Genomic DNA, 22,071 nt, shown 5'->3' with positions numbered 1-22,071 from the left:
TTTTTGATATTAACCCCTTATCGGTCATAGCATTTGCAAATATTTTCTCCCATTCAGTAGGTTGTCTTTTCATTTTGTCAATGGTTTCCTTTGCTGTATAAAAGCTTTTAAGTTTAATAGGTCCCATATATTTATTTTTGCTTGTATTTCTTTTCCCGTAGGAGACAGATCCAAAAAAAATATTGCTATGATTTATGTTAAAGTGTTCTGCCTATGTTTTCTTCTAGAAATTTTTGGTTTCAGGTCTTACATTTAGGCCTTTAATCCATTTTGAATATATTTTTGTATATGGTATGAGAAAATGTTCTAATTTCACTTCTTTACATGTAGCTGTCCAGTTTTCCCAGCACCACTTGTTAAAGGGGCTGTCTTTTCTCCATTGTATATTCTTGCCTCCTTTGTTGTAGAGTGACCATAAGTGTGTGGGTTTATTCTGGACTCTCTATTCTGTTCCCTTGATCTATGTGTCTGTTTTTTTGTCAGTACCATGTTATTTTGACTACCATACCTTTGTTATATAGTCTGAAGTTAGGGAGTGTGATACCTCCAGCTTTGTTCTTTTTTTCCTGAAGATTGCTTTGGCAATTCAGGGTCCTTTGTGGTTCCATATAAATTTTAGGATTATTTGTTTGAATTCTGTGCAAAATTTTATGGCTCTTTTGAAAGGGATTGCATTAAATCTATAGATTGCTTTGGGTAATATAGCCATTTTAATAATATTAATTTCTGCAATCTTTCCATTTCTTTGTATTGTCTTTAATTTCCTTCATCAGTGTTTTATGATTTTCATAGTATAGGTCTTTCACTTCCAAGACAAGGATGCCCACTCTCCCAACTTTTATTTAACATAGTATTAGAAGTCCTAGTCACAGTAATCAGACAAGAAAAGGAAATACAAGGCATCCAAGTTGGAAGGGAAGAAATAAAACTGTTATGATTTTCAGATGATATGGTACTATATAGAGAAAATTCTAAAGTCGCCACCAAAAAAACTATTAGAATTAATAAGTGAATTCAGTAAAGTTGCAGGATATAAGATTGATATACAGAAACCTGTTGCTTTTCTATACACTAATAATGAGCTATCAGAAAGAGAAAGGAAGACAACAATCCCCATTTAAAGTTGCATCAAAAATAATAAAATACCTAGGAATAAACTTAACCAAGGAGGTTAAAGACCTATACTCTGAAAAAGTCTTTATTTTTCATTCATTTTGGAAAATATTTTCCAAATGTTTTCTCAACCGGTTATAGAATTCTAGATAGGTTGTTGGTTTTGTTTTTATCCTTATCTTTGTTCTACTGTTATGTTTCTTTTTTTGGATGTTTCTAAGGTTTTTGTTTTTGTTTTTACTGTTTATCACTGGGTTGTTTTGTTTGTTGTTGTTGTTTTTGTTTTATAGCCAATTTGATTATGATGTGCCCTACTTTATTTTTCTTTCCATTTATTCTCCTTTGATTTTGTTGGATATGTGGGTTTGTGGGTTTCATCAAATTTGAACTCTTTTTAGCAATTCATTCTTGAAATATATTTCTGTTCATCACTCTTTCTTCTTTTGGGGCTCCAATTACACAGCTTGTCATTGTCCCATAAGTCCTTTTTTTTTAGTTTTAAAATTTTTCTTTATTTTTCTTTCTCTCCTTGCTTGATTTTTAATAGTTTCTATTGCATGCCTTCAAATTCATTGATCTTCCACAAAGTCTTATCCTGTTTATCCCATAAAGTGTATTTTTAAGTTCAGATGTAATTTTCATCTCTAGAAGTTCTATTGGGGTCTTTTTAATATCTTCTGTTTTCTGTGCATTATGTCCATGTTTCCTTCTATATTTTGAGCATATAGAGCCTATTTATAGTGACTGTTTTAAAATTCTTGTGTAATTACATCCATCATTTCTGTCATTGCTGGGTCTGTGTCTATTTATTTCCTTCTGGTGATGGTTCATATTTTCCTACTTCTTTGCATGCCTGGTAGTTTTTACTATATGCTGATGTTGTGAAACTTACAGTGTTACCTGGTATTGTTGTATTCCTTTGAAGAATGTTTGACTTTGTTCTGGCACTCAGTCAAGTTACTTGGGATCAATTGGATCCCTTCTGAGACTTGCTTTTAAGCTTTTATAGGATAGGTACAGAGCATTCCATATCTAAAGCAAGTTGAGGCCAATTACTATGATGCAGTACCATTCTGAGGACTCTACCTGATGCCCTGTGTATCATATGAGGGCTTTCCACTCTGGCTGGTAGAAGCACAAACTCTTCTCAGCCTTGTGCTATCTTTGTGAATTGTTTCATTTACTGCTTTCTGGTAGTTCTTTTTTCAGCCTTGGGTAGTATCCTTTATACATACACAGACTCTTAGTCAAAGACTCAAGTGAACTTCTCTGTAGATCCCTGTAGCTTACTCTCCTGTAGCTCTCCCACCTCCTGTAGTATTCTGTCCTGTAAATTCTAGCCTCATTGGTCTCCCTAAACTCCAGTCTTTGTCTCTTCTACTCAGTGAGAATGTTGGGCCCTTTTGTGTTTCTTCTACCTACCCCACTGTCTGGAAGCCTTCAGGCAGTAAGATGGGGCTGTTATATAGCTTTTGTTTTCCTCCTCTAGGGGATCGTAGTACTGTGCTGTCTGTCATCCAGTGTCTGAAAACTGTTGTTATATATATATATATATATATTTAGTTTCTAGATGTTTAATGTGAGAGAATAAATCTGGTGCCTGTTATTCCTTATTGCTGGAACTCATTATGATTTTTATAAGTTTCTTTGTGATAAACACTTTGGAATTTATATCTTTAGAAGTGTTTGTTTGACAGTACTGTGTTCAAGGGGAGAGAGCCTTTTAAAAGGAAGATGTACTAGAAGCTAATTTCAAATAGTGAACATGTCAAGTGGTAAAGCATTAAACTAAAAGTGGTAGTGGTAGGAATGGAGAAAAGGGAACATATCTAAAATATATTTTTGCAGGAAAAATGGACAAAATGTGGGAACTGCTTGGCATAGAGGGTACAGGTAGAGAAGATGTCAAACATATCTCTAACATTTTGAGTTCAGTAGAATAGTGGTACAATTAAAAGAGGAGGAGTAAAAGATTATTAAATTCTACTTGTTTGTTAATATTATTTTATATTACATATTATAGGAAATGGTGACAGAAATGTATTCTGGCCCTTGTGTAGCAATGGAGATTCAACAGACTAATCCTACAGTGACATTTCGAGAATTCTGTGGACCTGCTGATCCTGTAAGTTATTGTTTAAAATATAAAGTAAAAGTTTGTTTTATCCATTAACTAAATATCTTAACAGGTTTTTGATAGTTTTAGTTCTTTAAAAGAAATAATACAAAATGAATGTAATAGATACAAATTTTTATTCAAAATCGCATTTTACGTCACTTATTTCTTATACAGTATTTCCACAAAAGTGAATTTTTATTAGCCTAGTGACAATATAGAATGGGTAGAAACACTGTGGCATTTTCTTTTATTGTTTCTTGTTGCTAAATTGTGTAGGTAAGTAAATTTGTTAAGCTCTGTGATAGAAATTGTCTAAAGTATTAATTATCCTTTGACATAGGGAGGCCATAAATAAAGCTCTCAAGGTGAAGAATATTGATATGGTGGCTTCATACCAGATATGTAAATAAATATGAGCAGTGGGACTTATGTGAAAAGTGATATTCTCTAGTATGCCTTTCAGTTTGCTTCAGGTTTTCTTCACATGGACATTTGGTGGTGAGGGGAATGGAGACGGGGATGGGACTGAAAAGCAGAAGTAACATTTGAATACATATTCAAAAGCTCCATGCAAATGTTATAAGCTGGGTAGGATTATTACCAATTTTAAACACTAACTATAATTTAAATTTACCCTTTATTTCACTATCACTTGTAAAGTTTATTGATGAAGAACAGCCAATTCAATTTAATTTAATTCAGACAATTTTATTGAGTTCCCTTAAATGTAAGATAAAAAATTAGCAGCACCTATTAAGAAGCCAGCTTGTATGAGAGTGCTGCTAGATTAGTGCTGTAGGAAAAAACAATACACCTGTTCTCAACGATCAAAAAGCGCATACAGGGCTTCCCTGGTGGTACAGTGTTTAAGAATCTGCCTGCCAATGCAGGGGACATGGGTTTGAACCCTGGCCCAGGAAGATCCCACATGCTGTGAAGCAGCTAAGCCTGTGTGCTCCAACTACTGAGCCTGCGCTCTAGAGCCCATGTGCCACAACTACTGAGCCCATGTGCCACAACTGCTGAGCCCGTGTGCCAAAACTACTGAAGCCTGTGTGCCTAGAGCCTGTGCCACATGCTGTGAAGCAGCTAAGCCCGTATGCCCCAACTACTGAGCCTGCACTCTAGAGCCCATGTGCCACAACTACTGAGCCCGTGTGCCAAAACTACTGAAGCCCGCGTGCTTAGAGCCTGTGCTCTGCAACAAGAGAAGCCACCACAATGAGAAGCCCGCGCACCACAACGAAGAGTAGCCTCTGCTCGCCACAACTAGAGAAAGCCTGCGCACAGCAATGAAGACCCAATGCAGCCAAAAGTAAATAAATAAAATAAATAAATTAAAAAAAAAAAAGTGTGTACCTAAAGATCTTTCCAAACACTTACAGAGCAACATACTAGTAAGGTCTAAAATATTGTTAGTTCAGGTAAAATACAAATGGTGAAGGGTTGTTTATTAAGGGAGCAATTAGTATGACCTGAAGGTAATTAAAGAATCTTTGTAAGAGGAAGAGAGATGTAAACAGGGATTTTAAAGATGAATCAAGGCATGAAGAGAATGGGGAAAGCTGTAAAACTCTATGTACAAAGGTAACAATGAAAGAATTTGCAGATTTACTATGGTATACAGCAAGAATATTTGCTTGGCTTCAATGGGAAATGCATACCTAGAAACACAAGGAAATATGTTTTCTAAGAGGAAACAAGGTGGGGAATACTGGTAGAGATGAGTATGGGATGCATAGCTTTAAAAGCCAGGCTAAAAATTGTGGATTCTGTATAATTAGAATACTGTATAGTAGAAAATAGGAATTCCTTGTATGTAGTTTAATTTTGGATATACTAAATTATTCCTTTGATGAAACTAGAGCAAACTAAGTTGGAAGAGATTAAAGGCAGGGGCTATAGAAAAGGAAAGGAGCAGACCTGATGACATTAGTAGAGAAAGAGTTGGCAGGACCTACTTTATATCTTTTCAGGGAGAAAGAAGAATAGAAGTAAGTAATATGTGTGATTGTGAAAGAGTGATTATTAAAATGTGATTCTGCTTTAGAGGACATTAGGAGAAAGTGGTGGTGATATTAATTGTTTATTGAATATTAATTGTAAGATATTAAGAAGGAATACTTTTTGGCTAGATGAATAAGCAGAACTCAGTGTTTGCCGTTTTTAATTTTTGATTTGTGTTTTATGACCAAGAGGGGTTTTTGTGCATTTGTTTTTTAAGATAATTAAAATTGTGGGTGACCAGCTGACCAAACAGAGGTAAATTAGTGAGAAACTAAGATTAAAAAAAAGAATGAGATGAGTTTGTTCATTCTTTCATTCATTCAATAAATATTCATTGAACCTGTGCTGGTATTTGTGACTATAAAGAAAGAAGCTTTAAAGAGCTTACATTCTATGAGTGGACACAAATATATAAGTGGTTAGGTTCCATGTTTTGTGACAACTGCATTGTTGGATGTTTGTATTGGGTACTATGGGAGCCCAGAATCATAGCATTTAGCTTAGTCTGGGGATGGATGATGGGGTCAGGGGGGTCTTCTTGAAGAACATGACATCTGAGCTAAATTATGAGGAATGAGTAGATGTTAGCTAAGTGAAGAAGGTGGGGAATGATAGGATTAAGGTTATGAATGCATGAAACAGCATCACTTTGGGGCTGCAGCAAACTGTTATTACTGTAGCTAAAGTACAGGGCAATGAATGATAGAAATAAGGTCATTGGGGGAAGAGTTGGAAAGTGAGCAGGTGAGTAATCATAGAAGGAAGAGTCCTGACAATAAAAAATTTGCTGATTCCCTTTCTTTCTAGATATTTATTCAGTGAACATTTATGGAATTAATAGTATAATATGTACAAGGCTCACTGCTTGGTCCCATGGCTGGGCTATAACAAAGATGACTAGAACAAGGTATCTTTCCTTAAGGAACTCATAATCTCTTTCAGGGTCCTAAGTCTTGCGTCATTAAACATAGTTGGAATTACTCCACTATATTTTTTTCATTCTAGTTATTTATGAGCCCCTTATTGCATTATATCAATACAAAGTTGTACCACAGGGATTTTGAAATTTGGTACTAATTTAACATAAAAAATGTTAACAGTGGCTGTCTGAGTGGTAGGATTATAATAATGTTCAATTCTACTTTCCTATATTTTACAAATTTTCTTTAAAGTATTTATATTACGTTTATAATAAGAAAAAATACATTTTATCTTATCATAAAACCTGAAAGTAAATGAACTTTTAAATGAGCAGTTGGGGCTGATTCAGGACTGATTTCTCCTCTTTAGTCTCAGGGTCCTGAATTATGTACTGTTTCTAAGTATAGGTACAGGATTTCAAGTGGGACCATATGCTTTTTTAAAATTTAGTTTAATTTGGGGGGTGTTTTTATTTTTTCTTAATTTTATTGAAGTATAGTTGATTTACAATGTTATCTTAGTTTTAGGTGTACAGCAGAGTGATTCAGTTATACACATATATAAATAACTGTTCTTTTTCAGATTATTTTCCCTTATAGGTTATTACAAAATATTGAGTTTAGTTCCCTGTTCACAACCATATGCTTTTGATGGGTATTGATGGGTATTTTCAAGTCAGAAGAAATACCATTGAGAGTCATTGAGAGTCATTTGAGAGTCATTTGAGAGTCATTTTCTCAATATTGATTCTTCCAGTTCAAGAACATGGTATATCTCTCCATCTGTTTGTGTCATCTTTTATTTCTTTCATCAGTATCTTATAGTTTTCTGAGTGCAGGTCTTTTACCTCCTTAAGTAGGTTTATTCCTAGATATTTTATTCTTTTTGATGCAGTGGTAAATGGGATTGTTTCCTTAATCTCTCTTTCTGATCTTTCATTGTTAGTGCATAGGAATGCAGATTTCTGTGTATTAATTTTGCATTTTATTTTGTATTGTATTTTATTTCAGTTGTTTTTTGGGTGTTGAGTTGTGTGAGTTCTTTATATATTTTGGATATTACCCCCTTATTGGATGTATCATTTGCAAACATCACCTGCTCAGTAGGCTGTCTTTTCATTTTGTTAATGGTTTCATTTGCTGTGCAAAAGAATTTTTTTTTTTTTTTTTTTTTTGGCCACATGGCATGCATGGCATGCAGGATCTTAGTTCCCCGGCCAGGGATTGAACCCTGCAGTGGAAGCACAGAGTCTTAACCATTGGACGCCAGGGAAGTCCTGCTGTGCAAAAGCTTTTTAGTTTAATGTAGTCCCACTAGTTTATCTTTTGTTGCCTTTGCTTTAGCTGTCAGATCCAAAAAATCATTGCCAAGATCGATAGCAAGGAGCTTACTGCCTGTGTCTTCTTCTAGGAGTTTTATAGATTAAGTCTTTAATTCATGTTGCATTAATTTTTGTGTATGGTATAGGATGGCGTCCAGTTTCATTCTTTTGCATGTGGCTGTCCAGTTTTCCTAACACTATTTATTGCAGAAATACTATCTTTTTCCTGTTGTGTATTCTTGGTGCCTTTGTTGTAAATTAACTGACCATATATGCATGGGTTTATTTCTGGGCTCTCTATTCTCTTCCATTGATCTGTATGTCTGTTTTTATGCCAATACCATACTATTTTGATTACTATAGTTTTGTACTGTAGTTTGAAATCAGGACGTGTGATGCCACCAGCTTTGTTGTTCTTAAGATTACTTTGACTACCCGGGGTCTTCTGTGGTTCCATAAAATTTTAAGATTGTTTATTCTATTTCTGCGAAAAGTGCTATCGAAATTTTGATAGGGATTACATTGAACCTGTAGATTGCTTTGGGTAGTATGGACATTTAAACAATATTCTTCAATCCATGAGCATGTTATATCTTTCCTTTTTTTTTTTTGTCATTTTCAGGTTTTTTTTATCAATGTCTTATAGTTTTTTGAGTATGAATCTTTTACCTCCTTGGTTAGGTTTATTCCTAGGTATTGTATTACTTTTGATGTGATTGTAAATGGGATTATTTTCTCTTTCTGATAGTTCACTATTGGTGTATAAAAATGCAACTGATTTCTATATATTGATTTTTTTATCCTGCAACTTTACTAAATTCATTTTTTCATTTTACTAGTTTTTCGGTGGTGTTCAGGATTTTCTATATATAGTATCATGTCATCTGCAAATAGTGACAGTTTTAATTCTTCCTTTCTAATTTGAATTCCTTTTATTTCTTTTTCTTGCCTGATTGCTGTGGCTAGGATTTCCAGTACTCTGTTGAGTAAAAATGGTGAGAGTAGACATCATATCTTGTTCCCAATCATAGAGGAAATGCTTTCAGATTTTCACCTTTGAGTATGATATTGGTTGTAGGTTCGTCATATATGACATTTATTATGTTGAGGTATGTATTCTCCACACGCACTTTGTTGCGAGTTTTTATGATAAATAGATGTTGAATTTTGTCAGAAACTTTGTCTGCATCTATTGAGATGTTTATATGATTTTTATTCTTTAGTTTATGTGTGGTATCACATTGATTTGCAGATATTGAACCATACTTGCATCCTTGGGATAAATCTCGCTTGATCATGGTGTATGATCCTTTTTAATATATTGTTGAATTTGGTTTGCTAATATTTTGTTGAGGATTTTTGCATCTATGTTAATCAGTGATATTGGCCTGTAATTTTTTTTTAATCGTGGTGTCTCTATCTGGTTTTTGTATCAGGGTGATGCTGGCCTCATAGAATCAGTTTGGAAGCATTCATTCTTATTCCTCTTCAATCTTTTGGAAGAATTTGAGAAGGATTGATGTTAATGCTTCTTTAAATATTTGGTAGATTTCACAGGGAAACCATCTGGCCCTAGGATTTTCTTCATTGGGAGAGTTTTGGTTGCTGATTCAACCTCCTCATTATTGGTCTATTCAGATTTTCTATTTCTTCATAATTCATTCTTCATAGCTTTCATATTTCTAGGAATTTATCCAGTACTTCTAGGTTGTCCAGTTTGTTGGTGTGTGATTTTACAATAGTCTCTTATGAGCCTTTATTTCTTTGGTATCAGTTGTAATGTCTCCTTTTTCATTTCTGATTTTGAGTCTTCTCACTTTCTTTTTTTTTTTTAAGTAGTCTAGCTAAAGGTTTGTCAGTTTTGTTTATCATTTCAAAAAACCAGCTGCTTTTGGTTTCATTTATCTTTTTATTGTTTTTGTGGTCTCTATTTTATTTATTTCTGCTCTGACCTTTGTTATTTTCTTGCTTCTGCTGACTTTGGATTTAGTTAATTTCTAGTTCCTTGAGTTCCTTGAGATGAGAAGTTAGGTTGTTCATTTTGAAGTATTTCTTGTTTCTTAATGTAGGCACTTATCACTATGAGTTTCCCTCTTAGATCTGTTTTTGCTGCATCCCATAAGCTTTTTTTTTTTTTTTTTTGCAGTTATTCAACAAGCATTTATTGAACTTAGAAGTTATACCAGACCCTGAGCTGGAGAGCCAGTACAAGAAAACTTTGTCTGGTGTCTAAAGGGAGAGATAGTCACTTACACGAGTAGTATGCAAAGTGCTGAGTGTAGACACTAGGGGGTAGAGGATAATAAAGAACCATAAAGGACATGAACCTACCCATGACTGGAGGTGAAGGGAGCGGGTCAGGGAAATAGATATCACCTAAGGCAAGTCCCAAACACTTTCCAGACTTCCCCCATAAATTTTAGTATATGTGTTTCCATATTCATTTGTTTCAAGATATCTTTTGATTTTCCTTTTGATTTCTTCTTTGACCCATTGGTTGTTCAGGAGTGTTTAATTTCTAAGTATTTATGGATTTTCCAATTTTCCTCCTGTTACTGATTTCTAGTTTCATACCATTGTGGTCAGAAAAGATATTTGGTATGATTTCAACTTTCTTAAATTTTCTGAGGCCTGTTTTGTTACCTATTATATGATCTATCCTGGAGAAGTTCCCCTGTGTGTTGAAAAGAATGTATTCTGCTTCTCTTGGAGGGAATGTTCTGTATATGTCTCTTAGGTTCATTTGGTCTAAAGTATAATTCAACTCCAATGTTTTATTATTGGCTTACTCTCTGAATGATCTGTCCATTGTTGAAAGTGGAGTATTGATGTCCCCTACTATTATTATATTGTTGTCTGTTTCTCCCTTCAGATCTGTTGGTATGTGCTTAATATACTTAGGTGTTTTGATGTTAGGTGTATATATATTTGTGATTATTATATCCCCTTGATGAATTAACCCCTTTATCATTATATAATGGTCTTTGTTTTTTGTTACAGTTTTTGGTGTAAAATCTACTTTTTTCTGAATAAATATTGCTAGCTCTTCTCTCTTTCACTTCTAATTGCATGAAATATTATTTTCCATCCCTTCACTCTGAGCCTATGTATGTCCTTAAAGTTAAAGTGAGTCTCTTGTAGGCAGAATATAGTTTGATCTTTTTTTTTTAATCCATCCAGCCTCTATGCCTTTTGTTTTGAGTATTCAGTTCATTTACATATAGAGTAATTATGAATAAATAAGGACTTACTAATGGCATCTTATTGTTTTCTGACTGTTTTGTAGTTCCTGTGTTCCTTTCTCCCTCTTTTGCTGTCTTTATGTGTGTGTTGATGATTTTTCCATAGTGGTGTGCTTTGATTCCCTTCTCTTTGTTTTTTGTGAGTGGACTGTAGGCTTTTGCTTTTTGGTTACCATGAGTATTACATAAACACTTTAAATATATGACAGTCTATTTTACACTAGTAACAACTTAAGTTTGATTGCATACAAAAACTCTACCCTTTGACTCTCCCCTTTTTTGTTTTTGATGTCTTAGGTTAGTTATTTTTAATATTCTTGTTTATTAACCTTTCTACTACAGTTAAGTGGTTAATACACCACCATGTTACAATTTTAGAGCATTCAGAATCTGACTACATACTTACCTTTACCACATGTGTTGTATATTTTCATATTACTACTTAGCATTCTTTCATTTCAGCCTGAAGAACTCCTTTCAGCATTGTAAGGCAGGTCTAGGGGTGATGAACTCCCTCAGCTTTTGTTTGTCTGGAAAAGTTTTTAGCTCTCCTTTATTTCTGAAGGACAACTTTGCCAGATACTGTATTTATGCTTGGCAGGTGTTTTTTTTTTTTTTTTCTTTCTTTCAGCACTTTGAATCACCTCACTCTCTCCTGGCCTATAAGTTTTCTGCTGAGAAATTCATTAACAGCTTTATCGGGGTCCCTTTGTAAGTTACAACCTTTTTTTACTCTTGCTGCTCTTAAGTTTCTCTTTTTGTCTTTGATTTTTGAGTTTTATTATAATATCTCTCGGACAGGATCTGTTTAGGTTTTGTTTGTTTGGTGATCTATGAGCTTCATGAACTTGGATATCCAAGCCTCTCTAGATTTGGGAAATTCCCAGCCATCCTTTCTTTACTTAAGCTTTCTATCATCATGTTCCTCTCTTTTTCTGAGATTCCAATAATTTGCAAGTGATTGCTTTTGATAGTATAGATCATGTAGACTTTCTTCACTCTCTCCATTCTTTTTTGTCCTCCTCTGACTGGATGATTTCCTAGTTTCTCTCTTCTAACTCAAAGATTCTTTCTTATGCTTGATTCATTCTGAGAGTGATGCTCTCTAGTGCATTTTTCTTTTCACTCATTGTATTCTTCAGCTTCAGAGTTTCTGTTTGGTTTTTTTTTTTTTTTTAAATGATTTCTGTCCCTTTGTTAAACTTCTCATTTTGTGTGTGTATTATTTTCCTGATTTTGTTGAATTGCCTTTCTGTGTTTTGTTTTAAAACCTGTACATATTTTAAATTTATTTATTTATTTTAGGCTGTGTTGGGTCTTCGTTGCTGTGCACGGGCTTTCTCTAGTTGTGGCAAGCGGGGGCTATTCTTCATTGTGGTGCGTGGGCTTCTCATTGCAGTGGCTTCTCTTGTTGCAGAGCATGGGCTCTAGGTGTGCAGGCTTCACTAGCTGCGGCATGCAGGCTCAGTAGTTGTGGCTCACAGGCTCTAGAGTGCAGGCTCAGTAGTTGTGGCACACGGGCTTAGTTGCTCCACGGCATGTGGGATCTTCCCAGACCAGGGCTTGAACCCGTGTCCCCTGCATTGGCAGGCAGATTCTTAACCACTGTGCCACCAGGGAAGTCCCGCCTTTCTGTGTTTTATTGTAGCTCATTGAGCTTCCTTAAAACAGGTATTCTGAAGATTTTATCAGGTAAGTAACAGATCTTTATGTCTTTGGGATCAGTTACTAGAAGATTATTGTGATCCTTTGGTTGTGTCATGTTTCATTGATTTTTTTTTCATATATCTTGAAGTTTTGTGTTGCTGTCTTCACATTTGAAGTAGAATTCACCTCTTTTCTTCTTTATTAACTACCTTTTGGAGAGAAATATCTTCCATCAGCCCTGCTAGGAATTCTGGGGTTTCTTAGAACTTGTATGGATGTACCAGCTTCACACTTCTTGCTCCCTCTTCTGGCAGAATTCTTAAATTTGTATGCCTTCTCTTGATCCTGAAATGCACCAGGCTGGATGCCGACAGCTTGCCTTTTGCTTTTTCAAAGATGACACTAAAGCTCAAGTTTGTGGTCTCTCCCTGGCTCACAAATTCTTGTTGGCTTTCTGCACAGGCTCACTAGCCATTTGCCAAAACGTTCTCTCACTGCTGCTGTTGGGAATGCACACAGGGAGCACACGGGGTGAGGCACATGGTGTGTATGTGGGTGAGGCATGTGTGAGTACTGGTGGTGCCACTGGGCTAGTTGAGGTGATCCTCTGGTGAGGCATCCCTAGCAGCTCATGGGCAGGCTTCTTGATGGAGTCTGTGACAGAGTTTTTAGGATCCATGTCCTTTTAGGGCTCTTATCTGCTGCTTTCCCAGATGTTTCCACTCTCTAGTCATGCAGCCCACAATTCAGTACTTTGAATGTAATGAGAGGGAAATGGGCTTCTTTGGCATCATCCTGCAGTGCTGCGGGAGCCAGGTGCTCACTCACAGACTTTCACTTTCTCCACTTGGGGGAAATCACAGGCTGAGACTTGGTCCCCTTGGCTAGACTCTTTAACTATCTATTTTTTAAGTGAGGGTGTTCTAAAGCAGCGGTCCCCAACTTTTTTAGCACCAGGGACCAGTTTTGTGGAAGACAGTTTTTCCACGGACTGGGGTTGGGGGGTGGCTGGTTTTGGGATGATTCAAGTGCATTACATTTATTGTGCACTTTATTATTATTACATTGTAATATATAATGAAATAATTATACAACTCACCATAATGCAGAATCAGTGGGAACCCTGAGCTTGTTTTCCTGCAACTAGATGGTCCCGTCTGGGGGTGATGGGAGGCAGTGACACCTGAAGTGTGTTGTTTATGTCCAGTCTACTCTGTAATCTCGTTTTGGTTGCTGTCACTGCAGAAAACCCTGCTTCACAAAGATAGGGTGTTGGAAATGGAAGCAGTCTTTTCAGTGCTTTTGTGCAGTCTCAGGATATTCTGCCTCGACTTTAATCCAGAATGTATGGAGATTTGAAGTTGTCTCAAACATACTTTTAAGGCCACCGTCATTTGCGATCTTAAGCAGTTGATCCTCCTCTAGCACGTACAAAGTCGATTCACCTGGTTTATTCACAGATGGGTCGCAGATCCATTCCTTCCCAGTTCGGGGGTCTTTTGTGTTTGGGAAGTAATGCTCAAACTCTTTGGAAAGCTGAGATAGGTGATCATGCACCAAGTGGGAGAAAGAAGGCCCTGGCTCAGTCTCTTTCAAAATCTCTGCTAATGTTTGAAACGTGTCGAAAATCCCAATGTTCCCTCATCACCCCCATAATTCCAGTTTGGCTTTGAATGCAGCCACATTATCTGCCGACTTGAACACAGTTGTTGTTCTCCCCTGAAGTGACAGATTGAGTTCACTGAGCAGGTTGAATATATCACACAAGTAAGCAAGTTTTGTGACCTATTCTGTGTCACTGAAATGTGCTGCCAGTGGTGACTGTTTTTCCAAAAGAAATCTCTGGAGCGGCTCTCATAACTCAAAAACTCTGACCAGTGATCTACCTTTAGATCTCACATCTCACTTCTGTGTATAAGAGAAGACGTGTGTGCTCTGCGTCCATCTCCTCACAGAGCTGCGCAAACAGACGTGAGTTAAGGGCATGTGCTTTAAAGTGGTTGATAATTTTAATCACAACCTGCAAAGCATTGTTAAGTTCAGGTGACATTTTCAGTTAACCAGCATTTCTCTATGGATGACACAGTGCGTAGAAGCGACCTCTTTGACCCGAGTAGTGAAACCAGAAAGCCGTCCAGTCACGGCAGCTGCTCCGTCCATGCATATACTGTCACAAAATGACCGATTCAGTTTTCCTCATATGTAATCATTCAAAGACTTGAATAGTTCTGCAGCTGTGGTGTTGGTTGGCAACAAAAGTGTACATAACATATCCTCATGCACATCCTCCTGAAAAATACATCACACAAAAGCAAACATTGTTGCCTTGTTGTGAACATCAGTAGATTTGTCAACCTGGATTGCGTACCATGGCAACTCATTAATCCTCTCTAACAATTGTACCTCAATACCCTCTGCTATTTCATCAGTTCATCTAGTTATGGTGCTAGCTGAAGAGGAACATGTGCTATCTTTTGAACTGCAGCCTCCTAAAAGTTCATGACAAATGTCCTTAGCAGCAGGCAGGATCAACTCTTCACCAATAGTAAAGGGCTTCTTAGCTTTAGCAATGTGGTTAGCCACTAAGAATGATGCTCTCAGTACAGACACATTTGATGAAGTGGTAGCCTTCAATAGTTGCTTCTTTTCTTTGTGTTCACGTATTTTTGTTTTGAAAAACCCCAAAGGCTTGTCTTTTAATGCAGGGTGCTTGGTCTCTATGTGGCAAAGCAGTTTTGAAGGTTTCATGGCTTCGTTGGATAGCCAGTTGCCACATATTATACAAAGTGGGCTTGGAGAATATGAATCACCTGTTGCAGTGAACCCCTAATTTAAGTAGGACTCTTGGTATTTTCTTTTAAATGCAGCTTTCTTTTTGTTGGCAGTCTTCTGCTGTCTCATCATTGGGTCTTTCCCCCTTTTCAAAGAAGCTCTCCAGTGACGTTTGTTTTTTACTCATTTTGGCTAGGGTTAGCTTGTGTGCTTACCAAAACTGTGACAAGTGCACAGTACAGGAAAGAGACATGGACAGAAGTGATAAATAAAATAATGGGTGGGCCCCACACAGACTAAAATAAGTGTAGGATTCTGACTTAAAGCCTGTCACCAGATGCAGCTATACAATTGAAGTACATCAACTCACTTGCCACTGTAAAGCCTGCCACCAGATGCAGCTTAATTGTCACTCGCCACTCACTGATAGGGTTTTGATATGAGTCTGCAAGCAATTGATTTATTATGGTCTCTGTGCAGTCAGACCTCTCTGCTAATGATAATCTGTATTTGCAGCCGCTCCCCAGCACTGCCATCACCACCTTAACTCCACCTCAGATCATCAGGCATTAGACTCTCATAAGGAGCACGCAACCTAGATCCCTCGCATGCGCAGTTCACAGTAGGGTTCGTGCTCCTATGAGAATCTAATGCTGCCGTTGATCTGACAGGAGGCGGAACTTGGGCGGTAATGTGAGCAATGGGGAGCGGCTGTAAATACAGATGAAGCTTTGCTTGCTTGCCTGCTGTTCACCTCCTGCTGTGCGGCCCAGTTCCTAACAGGCCACGGAACAGTACTGCTCTGTGGCCCAGGGGTTGGGGACCCCTGTTCTACAGGACCTCGCCCTTTCATCTATTCAAAGTCTGTAAGCTCTCGGGTGATACCATTAATATTTATATGTAACAGTACATTTTCTATGAATTAATATGCTGATGACTCTAAATCCATAACTGCAGCCCAGACCTTTCTCCTGTGTTCCATGTGCTTCTAAAACTCTGTGTATCCTACACATGTCTCCCTCCTCTCACACATTCTCCTATCCTTATGAATGCCAGTAATATCTTCCTACCTGGAAACTGAAGAATCAGCTGAAACTCTCTTTTCTCCTTTATCCCAACATATTTTTTTTTTCTTTTAACAATAATTTATTTATTTATTTATTTATTTTTGGCTGTGTTGGGTCTTCGTTTCTGTACGAGGGCTTTCTCTAGTTGTGGCAAGTGGGGGCCATTCTTCATTGTGGTGCACGGGCCTCTCACTATCGCAGCCTCTCTTGTTGTGGAGCACAGGCTACAGACACGCAGGCTCAGTAATTGTGGCTCACGGGCCTAGTTGCTCCATGGCATGTGGGATCTTCCCAGACCAGGGCTCGAACCTGTGTCCCCTGCATTGGCAGGCAGATTCTCAACCACTGCGCCACCAGGGAAGCCCTATCCCAACATATTTGTTTGTGTCCCAATCCAGTAACAGATACCATTTCATATCTAAGTATCTGTCTCTTTGTCTCCATCCTCAGTGCTACTTTTTTATTGCTTATACTCACTATTTCTATTGTATCTTAAGTTTTCTCCATTTTGCAGTGTCTTATCCTTCATATACACCTTTGACATTCCTGATGCAACACTCTTTCTAAAATATAAATAATTAACACTTCGCAGTTTAAAACCCTGCAGTGGCTCCTTATTGCTTACAGTTAAAGTTCACTTTTCATAGGAGGTTACAAAATCCTCCATGATACAGTCCTTACTACTTCCAGCCTCATTTCTTGCTGCAGTTTTTCCTCTCCTCTGTCCTCCACATTTGCACTCTGAAAAGTATGAAGGAAGTAGATTATATTCTTTGTTTCCTTATATTCTTTGTCTCCTTCCTCCCTTCTCCACAATCCCAGGATCTTGGGCTTAGGCTTCCTCATTTTCTTAACACAACAACATCGCTAATCAGATCTGGCAAATTCAGTCACACTGAGATGCAAATTACTACGCAGAATGAATATATTATCACTTCCTAGGGTTTTTCCTTTTTTTTCCTTTTTAAACAGAGTGCATTATTTTTGTCTTAAAGGAAAAACAGTTCTAATTTTGGAGTTGTAGGCCCCAGGAGGGTGACTGAGGAAAGAGAAACTGACTGAAGGGACTTCTTACTTTTCAATCATTCATTCATCCATGAATAATTGAATGCCTACTGTGTGCCAGGCAATATTCTAGGTACTGGGGATACACCAGTGAACAAAACAAGTGTGTGTGTGTGTGTGTGTGTGTGTGTGTGTGTGTATGTATGTATGTGTGTGTGAAACGGAGAGCGCACGGTCTCCTCACAGAGCAGTGAGCTTACATTCTAGTTGAAGACAGATAATAAATAAATAAAAAATAGAAGGCATGGTATTTCACATGCATAAAAATGAAACAAGGAAAGGGGACTAGAGTTAAGGATGTATAGATAGGATTCTGCTTTAAATTGGAGTCATAAGAGAAGGATGAAAGCAGGAAGAGAAAAGAGCCAGCCATACCCATTTCTGGATGAAGAGCATCATAGGCAGAGGGAACAGGCAATGTGAAGGCTCTGGGAGAGGAGCTTGCTTGAGGTAATCCCAGAACTTGGGGGAATAAGCAAGGTGGGAGATAAAGTCACTGAGATAGATAAAGACTGGGACAGATCTTGTAGACCCTTGTAATGACTTTAGCTTTTACTCTGTATGAGACCATATGTTTTCAAAGGGTTTGAGCAGAGTAGTGACATCATTTGACTTTTAAAAGGATCATTCTGACAATTGTGTTGAGAATAGTCTAAAGGGAAACAAGGGTAGAAATTGCAATCCAGGACCAAGATGATGTGGACTATGCCCAGGATGGTAGCAGTGGACGTCCTGAGAGGCAGCCAGGTGTTGTTTACCATGTTTCTTACCTTTTGCTTCTCTTTATCTCTAGTGGATGAATGGATGAAGGTTAAAATTGATGAAAACCTAGAGAAGGGATATGGAGGAATCCTTAGGTCTAAGTGATGGGACTAGAATGGAACAGAATTCTCTTCACTCTTTTCTGGTTTCATCTCAGTCTATTGACGAGACAAGTGGAAGGTGAATCCATATTTCTCCTCTGTCAGTTTAGTGCATAACAACAGTTAGAGAAGACATTTATACCTGACCAGGGATAGCAGGCATATTCGCAGATTAAAACAGGTCAAGAATTTCTGTTGCTAGTTTTTGGTAAAAATATAAGCAATACTTTTTTTTTTTTTTTTAGGATAATCAACTTAATTATTTTATAAGCATTTTACTGATTTTAGAAAGTATAAAAATGATTTAAAAATACATTTTCAGAAAAGTATTAAGTGACTTAAATGCATTTAAAAGAAAAAAAGAACATTGAAAGTACTCCAAGTACAATAAGAACATAGAGTAGTATGCAAAAATACTATATGAAAGTAATTTACTTAATTTGAAGTAATTGTGTGCAATAATTTACAACACCTATTAAGTGATTCAGTATTTAAAAATAATCCTATTGTGAATTACCATGTTTTTAATGAAGAATTATTTCTCTAACAGAAAAAGAAAACAAAACAGAAACCACTTATCTCAGTGCTGTATACCAGCTAGAGTGACCAACACTGTCCTAGTTTGCCCAGGATTCTCCCAGGTTTAGCACCGAAAGAGCAGAGTCCTGAGAAATCTCTGAATCCCAGGAAAACTGAGATAGATGGTAGATCACTTGAAAAAATTTACCACATTATTGCACTATATCTCTTAAAAACAAACTGTAACTAAGGTTTAGCTATTTGTATTCATTTTAAAAGAATTTTTAAATGGATGTTGTATTAAGTTATAAAAGGTCAGAAGAAATAGTTAAAATGCTTCCACCCACCTAGAGAGATGGTCAGTTAGCTTCAATTTTAAAGGTGAAAATTGGTGAAGTGTTGAAATCAGCTGTATTTACTTTACAAGTTACCCTTTTACTAGAATTTGTTTACACGTAGGGATATTAAGTAGAGGCCCATTTCCTGAAACAAATGGGATTGAAAGCTAAAGTGTAGACTTTGGAACTGAAATGTAAGTAAGTACTTAAAGTTATGACTTATGAAAATCTTTCATGAAGGATGAGAACCAAAATGATAGGAAAATAAGGAAAAGCTGTCTCAGAAGATCTTCCTGGCCTTCCTTACATCAAGTTTCTGTAGCTTCTTTATCATGGAAGGTGGACATTGGAACATGTTTCAGAATGGGAGATTTAGAGTAAATATTATCTTGTTCATTGGGCTTCCCTGGTGGCGCAGTGGTTGAGAATCTGCCTGCCAATGCAGGGGACACGGGTTTGAGCCCTGGTCTGGGAAGATCCCACATGCCGCGGAGCAACTTGGCCCGTGAGCCACAACTACTGAGCCTGCGCGTCTGGAGCCTGTGCTCCGCAACAAGAGAGGCTGCGTTAGGGAGAGGCCCGTGCACCGCGATGAAGAGTGGCCCCTGCTTGCCGCAGCTAGAGAAAGCCCTTGCACGGAAACGAAGACCCAACACAGCCAAAAATAAAAATAAATAAATTAATTAATTAAAAACAAAAAAATATTATCTTGTTCATTTCACCTGTCATTCTTTATTCATAAATTCAAGCATTTACTGAAGAATTGATATGAACCCAGCGTCATGCTCTTGGGGATTCAAAGATGGGTTCTACACAGTTGGGACCCTCAGCAGTTCACAGTCTAATAGGAGAATCAGACAAATTTCAGTCAGACATGATGAAGCCTATCTTAGAGGAAAGTGCAGGATGCTAAGGAAATACATAGAAGGAACACACAACTCAGCCAGTGTTGGGTAGAGAGGAGGTGGGATGGGGGCCCAGGAAAGAGGCTATTCAGGAGAGACTTCCCAGAGGAAATGATGCCAGGAGGTATAATTTATTTATTTTATTTTATTTTATTTTATTTATTTATTTATTTATTTATTTATTTATTTATTTATTTTTATTTTTGGCTGCATCGGGTCTTCATTGTGGTGTGCAGGATCTTCATTGTGGCATGAGAGGTTTTTTTGTTGTTGCGGCACGCGGGCTCTTCGTTGCAGCGCGTGAGCTTCTCTCAAGTCGTGGCATGCGGGTTTTCTCTCTCTAGCTGTGGCACGCGGGCTCCAGAGCGTGTTGGTTCTGTAGTTTGTGGCACACATGCCGTCTATTTGAGGTGTGCGGGCTTTGTTGCCCCACAGCATATGGGATCTTAGTTCCCCGACCAGGGATCGAACCCGCGTCCCCTGCATTGGAAGGCGGATTCTTTACCACTGGACCACCAGGGAAGTCCCTGTAGGTATAATTTAGACAGTAAAATTTGCCTAGGTAAAGAAGGAATCCTGTTTATCACAGTAGGGTGAGAGAGCATGGTTTGAGCTGGCTTCTAATGGGAGATCAAAGCTCCTACCATCTGCCTTCACTATTACTTCCCTCAGAAAAGTCTGGATCTTGTGCAAGATACTACACCTGTTCTTTTTTACTGTCTTTGAAATCTTGCATTTATTTTACACTTAGAGCACATCTCAATTTAAACTAGCCACATATCAAGTACTTAATAGTCACATGTGGCTAGTGGCTACCATATTGGACAGTGCAAATCTGGGCCATTCCAGTAGACCTTACTTATGAATAAAGAACCTTCTCCCATAGTCTAGCTGAGATTATTGGAGTGCTACACTGGGTAAACAATACAAACAATAAAGTGTTATAATGAATAGTTTTAATTCCTTTGTGCATATTTCTCTCAGGTACTTTAGAGAGAATTAGCCAAAGTCTTAGGAAGGAGTCAGATCTCTTGGCGAGAATATCATTAATCTATCTTACCCTAAGTTCTCACTGCATGTTTCACTGGACCATGCAGTTGGGGGTAGGCAAGGGCCAGATTAGAAAAGGCTTTATAAATTATGCTAAAGGGTTGGGATTTAATTCCAAAGGCTGAAGGGTGGGAAAGAGGGAGGAGTTAGTGAATTTTCAGCAGGGCCATTATGTGATCATTTTTGCATTTTAGAGAAGTTAATATGGTAGTGTGGAGGACCCATAATAGGGCAGCTTGATTAGAAGCAAAGAGAAGGTCCTTATTGACCTGAAACAAATAGACTGCCAGATATTTCTCTAGCAAAGATAGGTTTATTCAGGATCAGCAGAGAATTGCAATTTGGAGTCCACAATCATGGTGAGCCATGTGCAAATACACAAACGGCAAGGGAAAGAGAACTTTTATAGAGAGGAAAAGGAAAGTGGGAGGGCTGTAGTAAAGAGTCTGTGGCTTTTCATTAACTGAATCCTTGCCAGGAAAGAGGAAGAGTCTTTCTGGCTTTTGGGCTCTGCTATCTTCACAGGGAGTGAGAGCTCCCCCTTCTGGTCTCCCAACTTTATTTGAGGTTTCCATTTGTTTTTATTTTTTTTACATCCTATAAAAATGTGGATAAGAAGTGATGAAGGGATAAACTAAGGTAGTGGCAGTGCAGACGGAGAAGAGAGGGCAGATTAAAAGATGTTAAGGAAGGCTATAGAATCCACGGTGCTTGGTATCAATTAAGTGTGGTATAAGAAAAACTATCAAGGATGACTCCTAGCTTTAAAAAAAATTTTATCTTAAGCAACTTGGATTATAAGTAGTAAGTAGTACCATTAATTAAACTAGAAAATATAGGAAGAGAAGCCAGTTTGAGATGAAATGTTGAATTTCATTTTGGTGCATACTGACTTTAGAGTGTAGAGAGTAGGGTTAAAAAAGTACCCAACTTAGCATATCGGGAAACCTGATAAAGTGGTAAAAGTAGTTACAGTGGAATAGTGAGGATGAAAGACAGGCTATAAATGTATTGAGGAATGAATGAAAGATTTTGAGAAAACATAGTATATTCAATTTATTCTTATAACAAATATTAATTATTATTTAAGATGCATTGGAATGTACATTGGGAATACACTCA

The 22,071-nt window shown here is 37.4% G+C and overlaps 1 protein-coding gene across 2 annotated transcripts in view; it reads left to right on the top strand.

The window, feature by feature from the left end:
- Positions 1-22,071, top strand: part of NME7 (NME/NM23 family member 7) — a 244,646-nt gene that overhangs the window by 115,897 nt on the left and 106,678 nt on the right. For both annotated transcript variants that reach the window (XM_059935841.1, XM_059935832.1), the window contains one exon: positions 3,137-3,238. In XM_059935841.1, the coding sequence (XP_059791824.1) occupies positions 3,137-3,238 (102 nt within the window). The remainder of the gene's footprint in view (positions 1-3,136; positions 3,239-22,071) is intronic.

This window comes from Balaenoptera ricei, chromosome 1 (genome assembly GCF_028023285.1).
Source record: "Balaenoptera ricei isolate mBalRic1 chromosome 1, mBalRic1.hap2, whole genome shotgun sequence".
Lineage (NCBI taxonomy): Eukaryota > Metazoa > Chordata > Mammalia > Artiodactyla > Balaenopteridae > Balaenoptera > Balaenoptera ricei.
The sequence above is the reverse complement of the archived record's forward strand: the minus strand, read 5'-3'. Positions and strand labels throughout refer to the sequence as shown.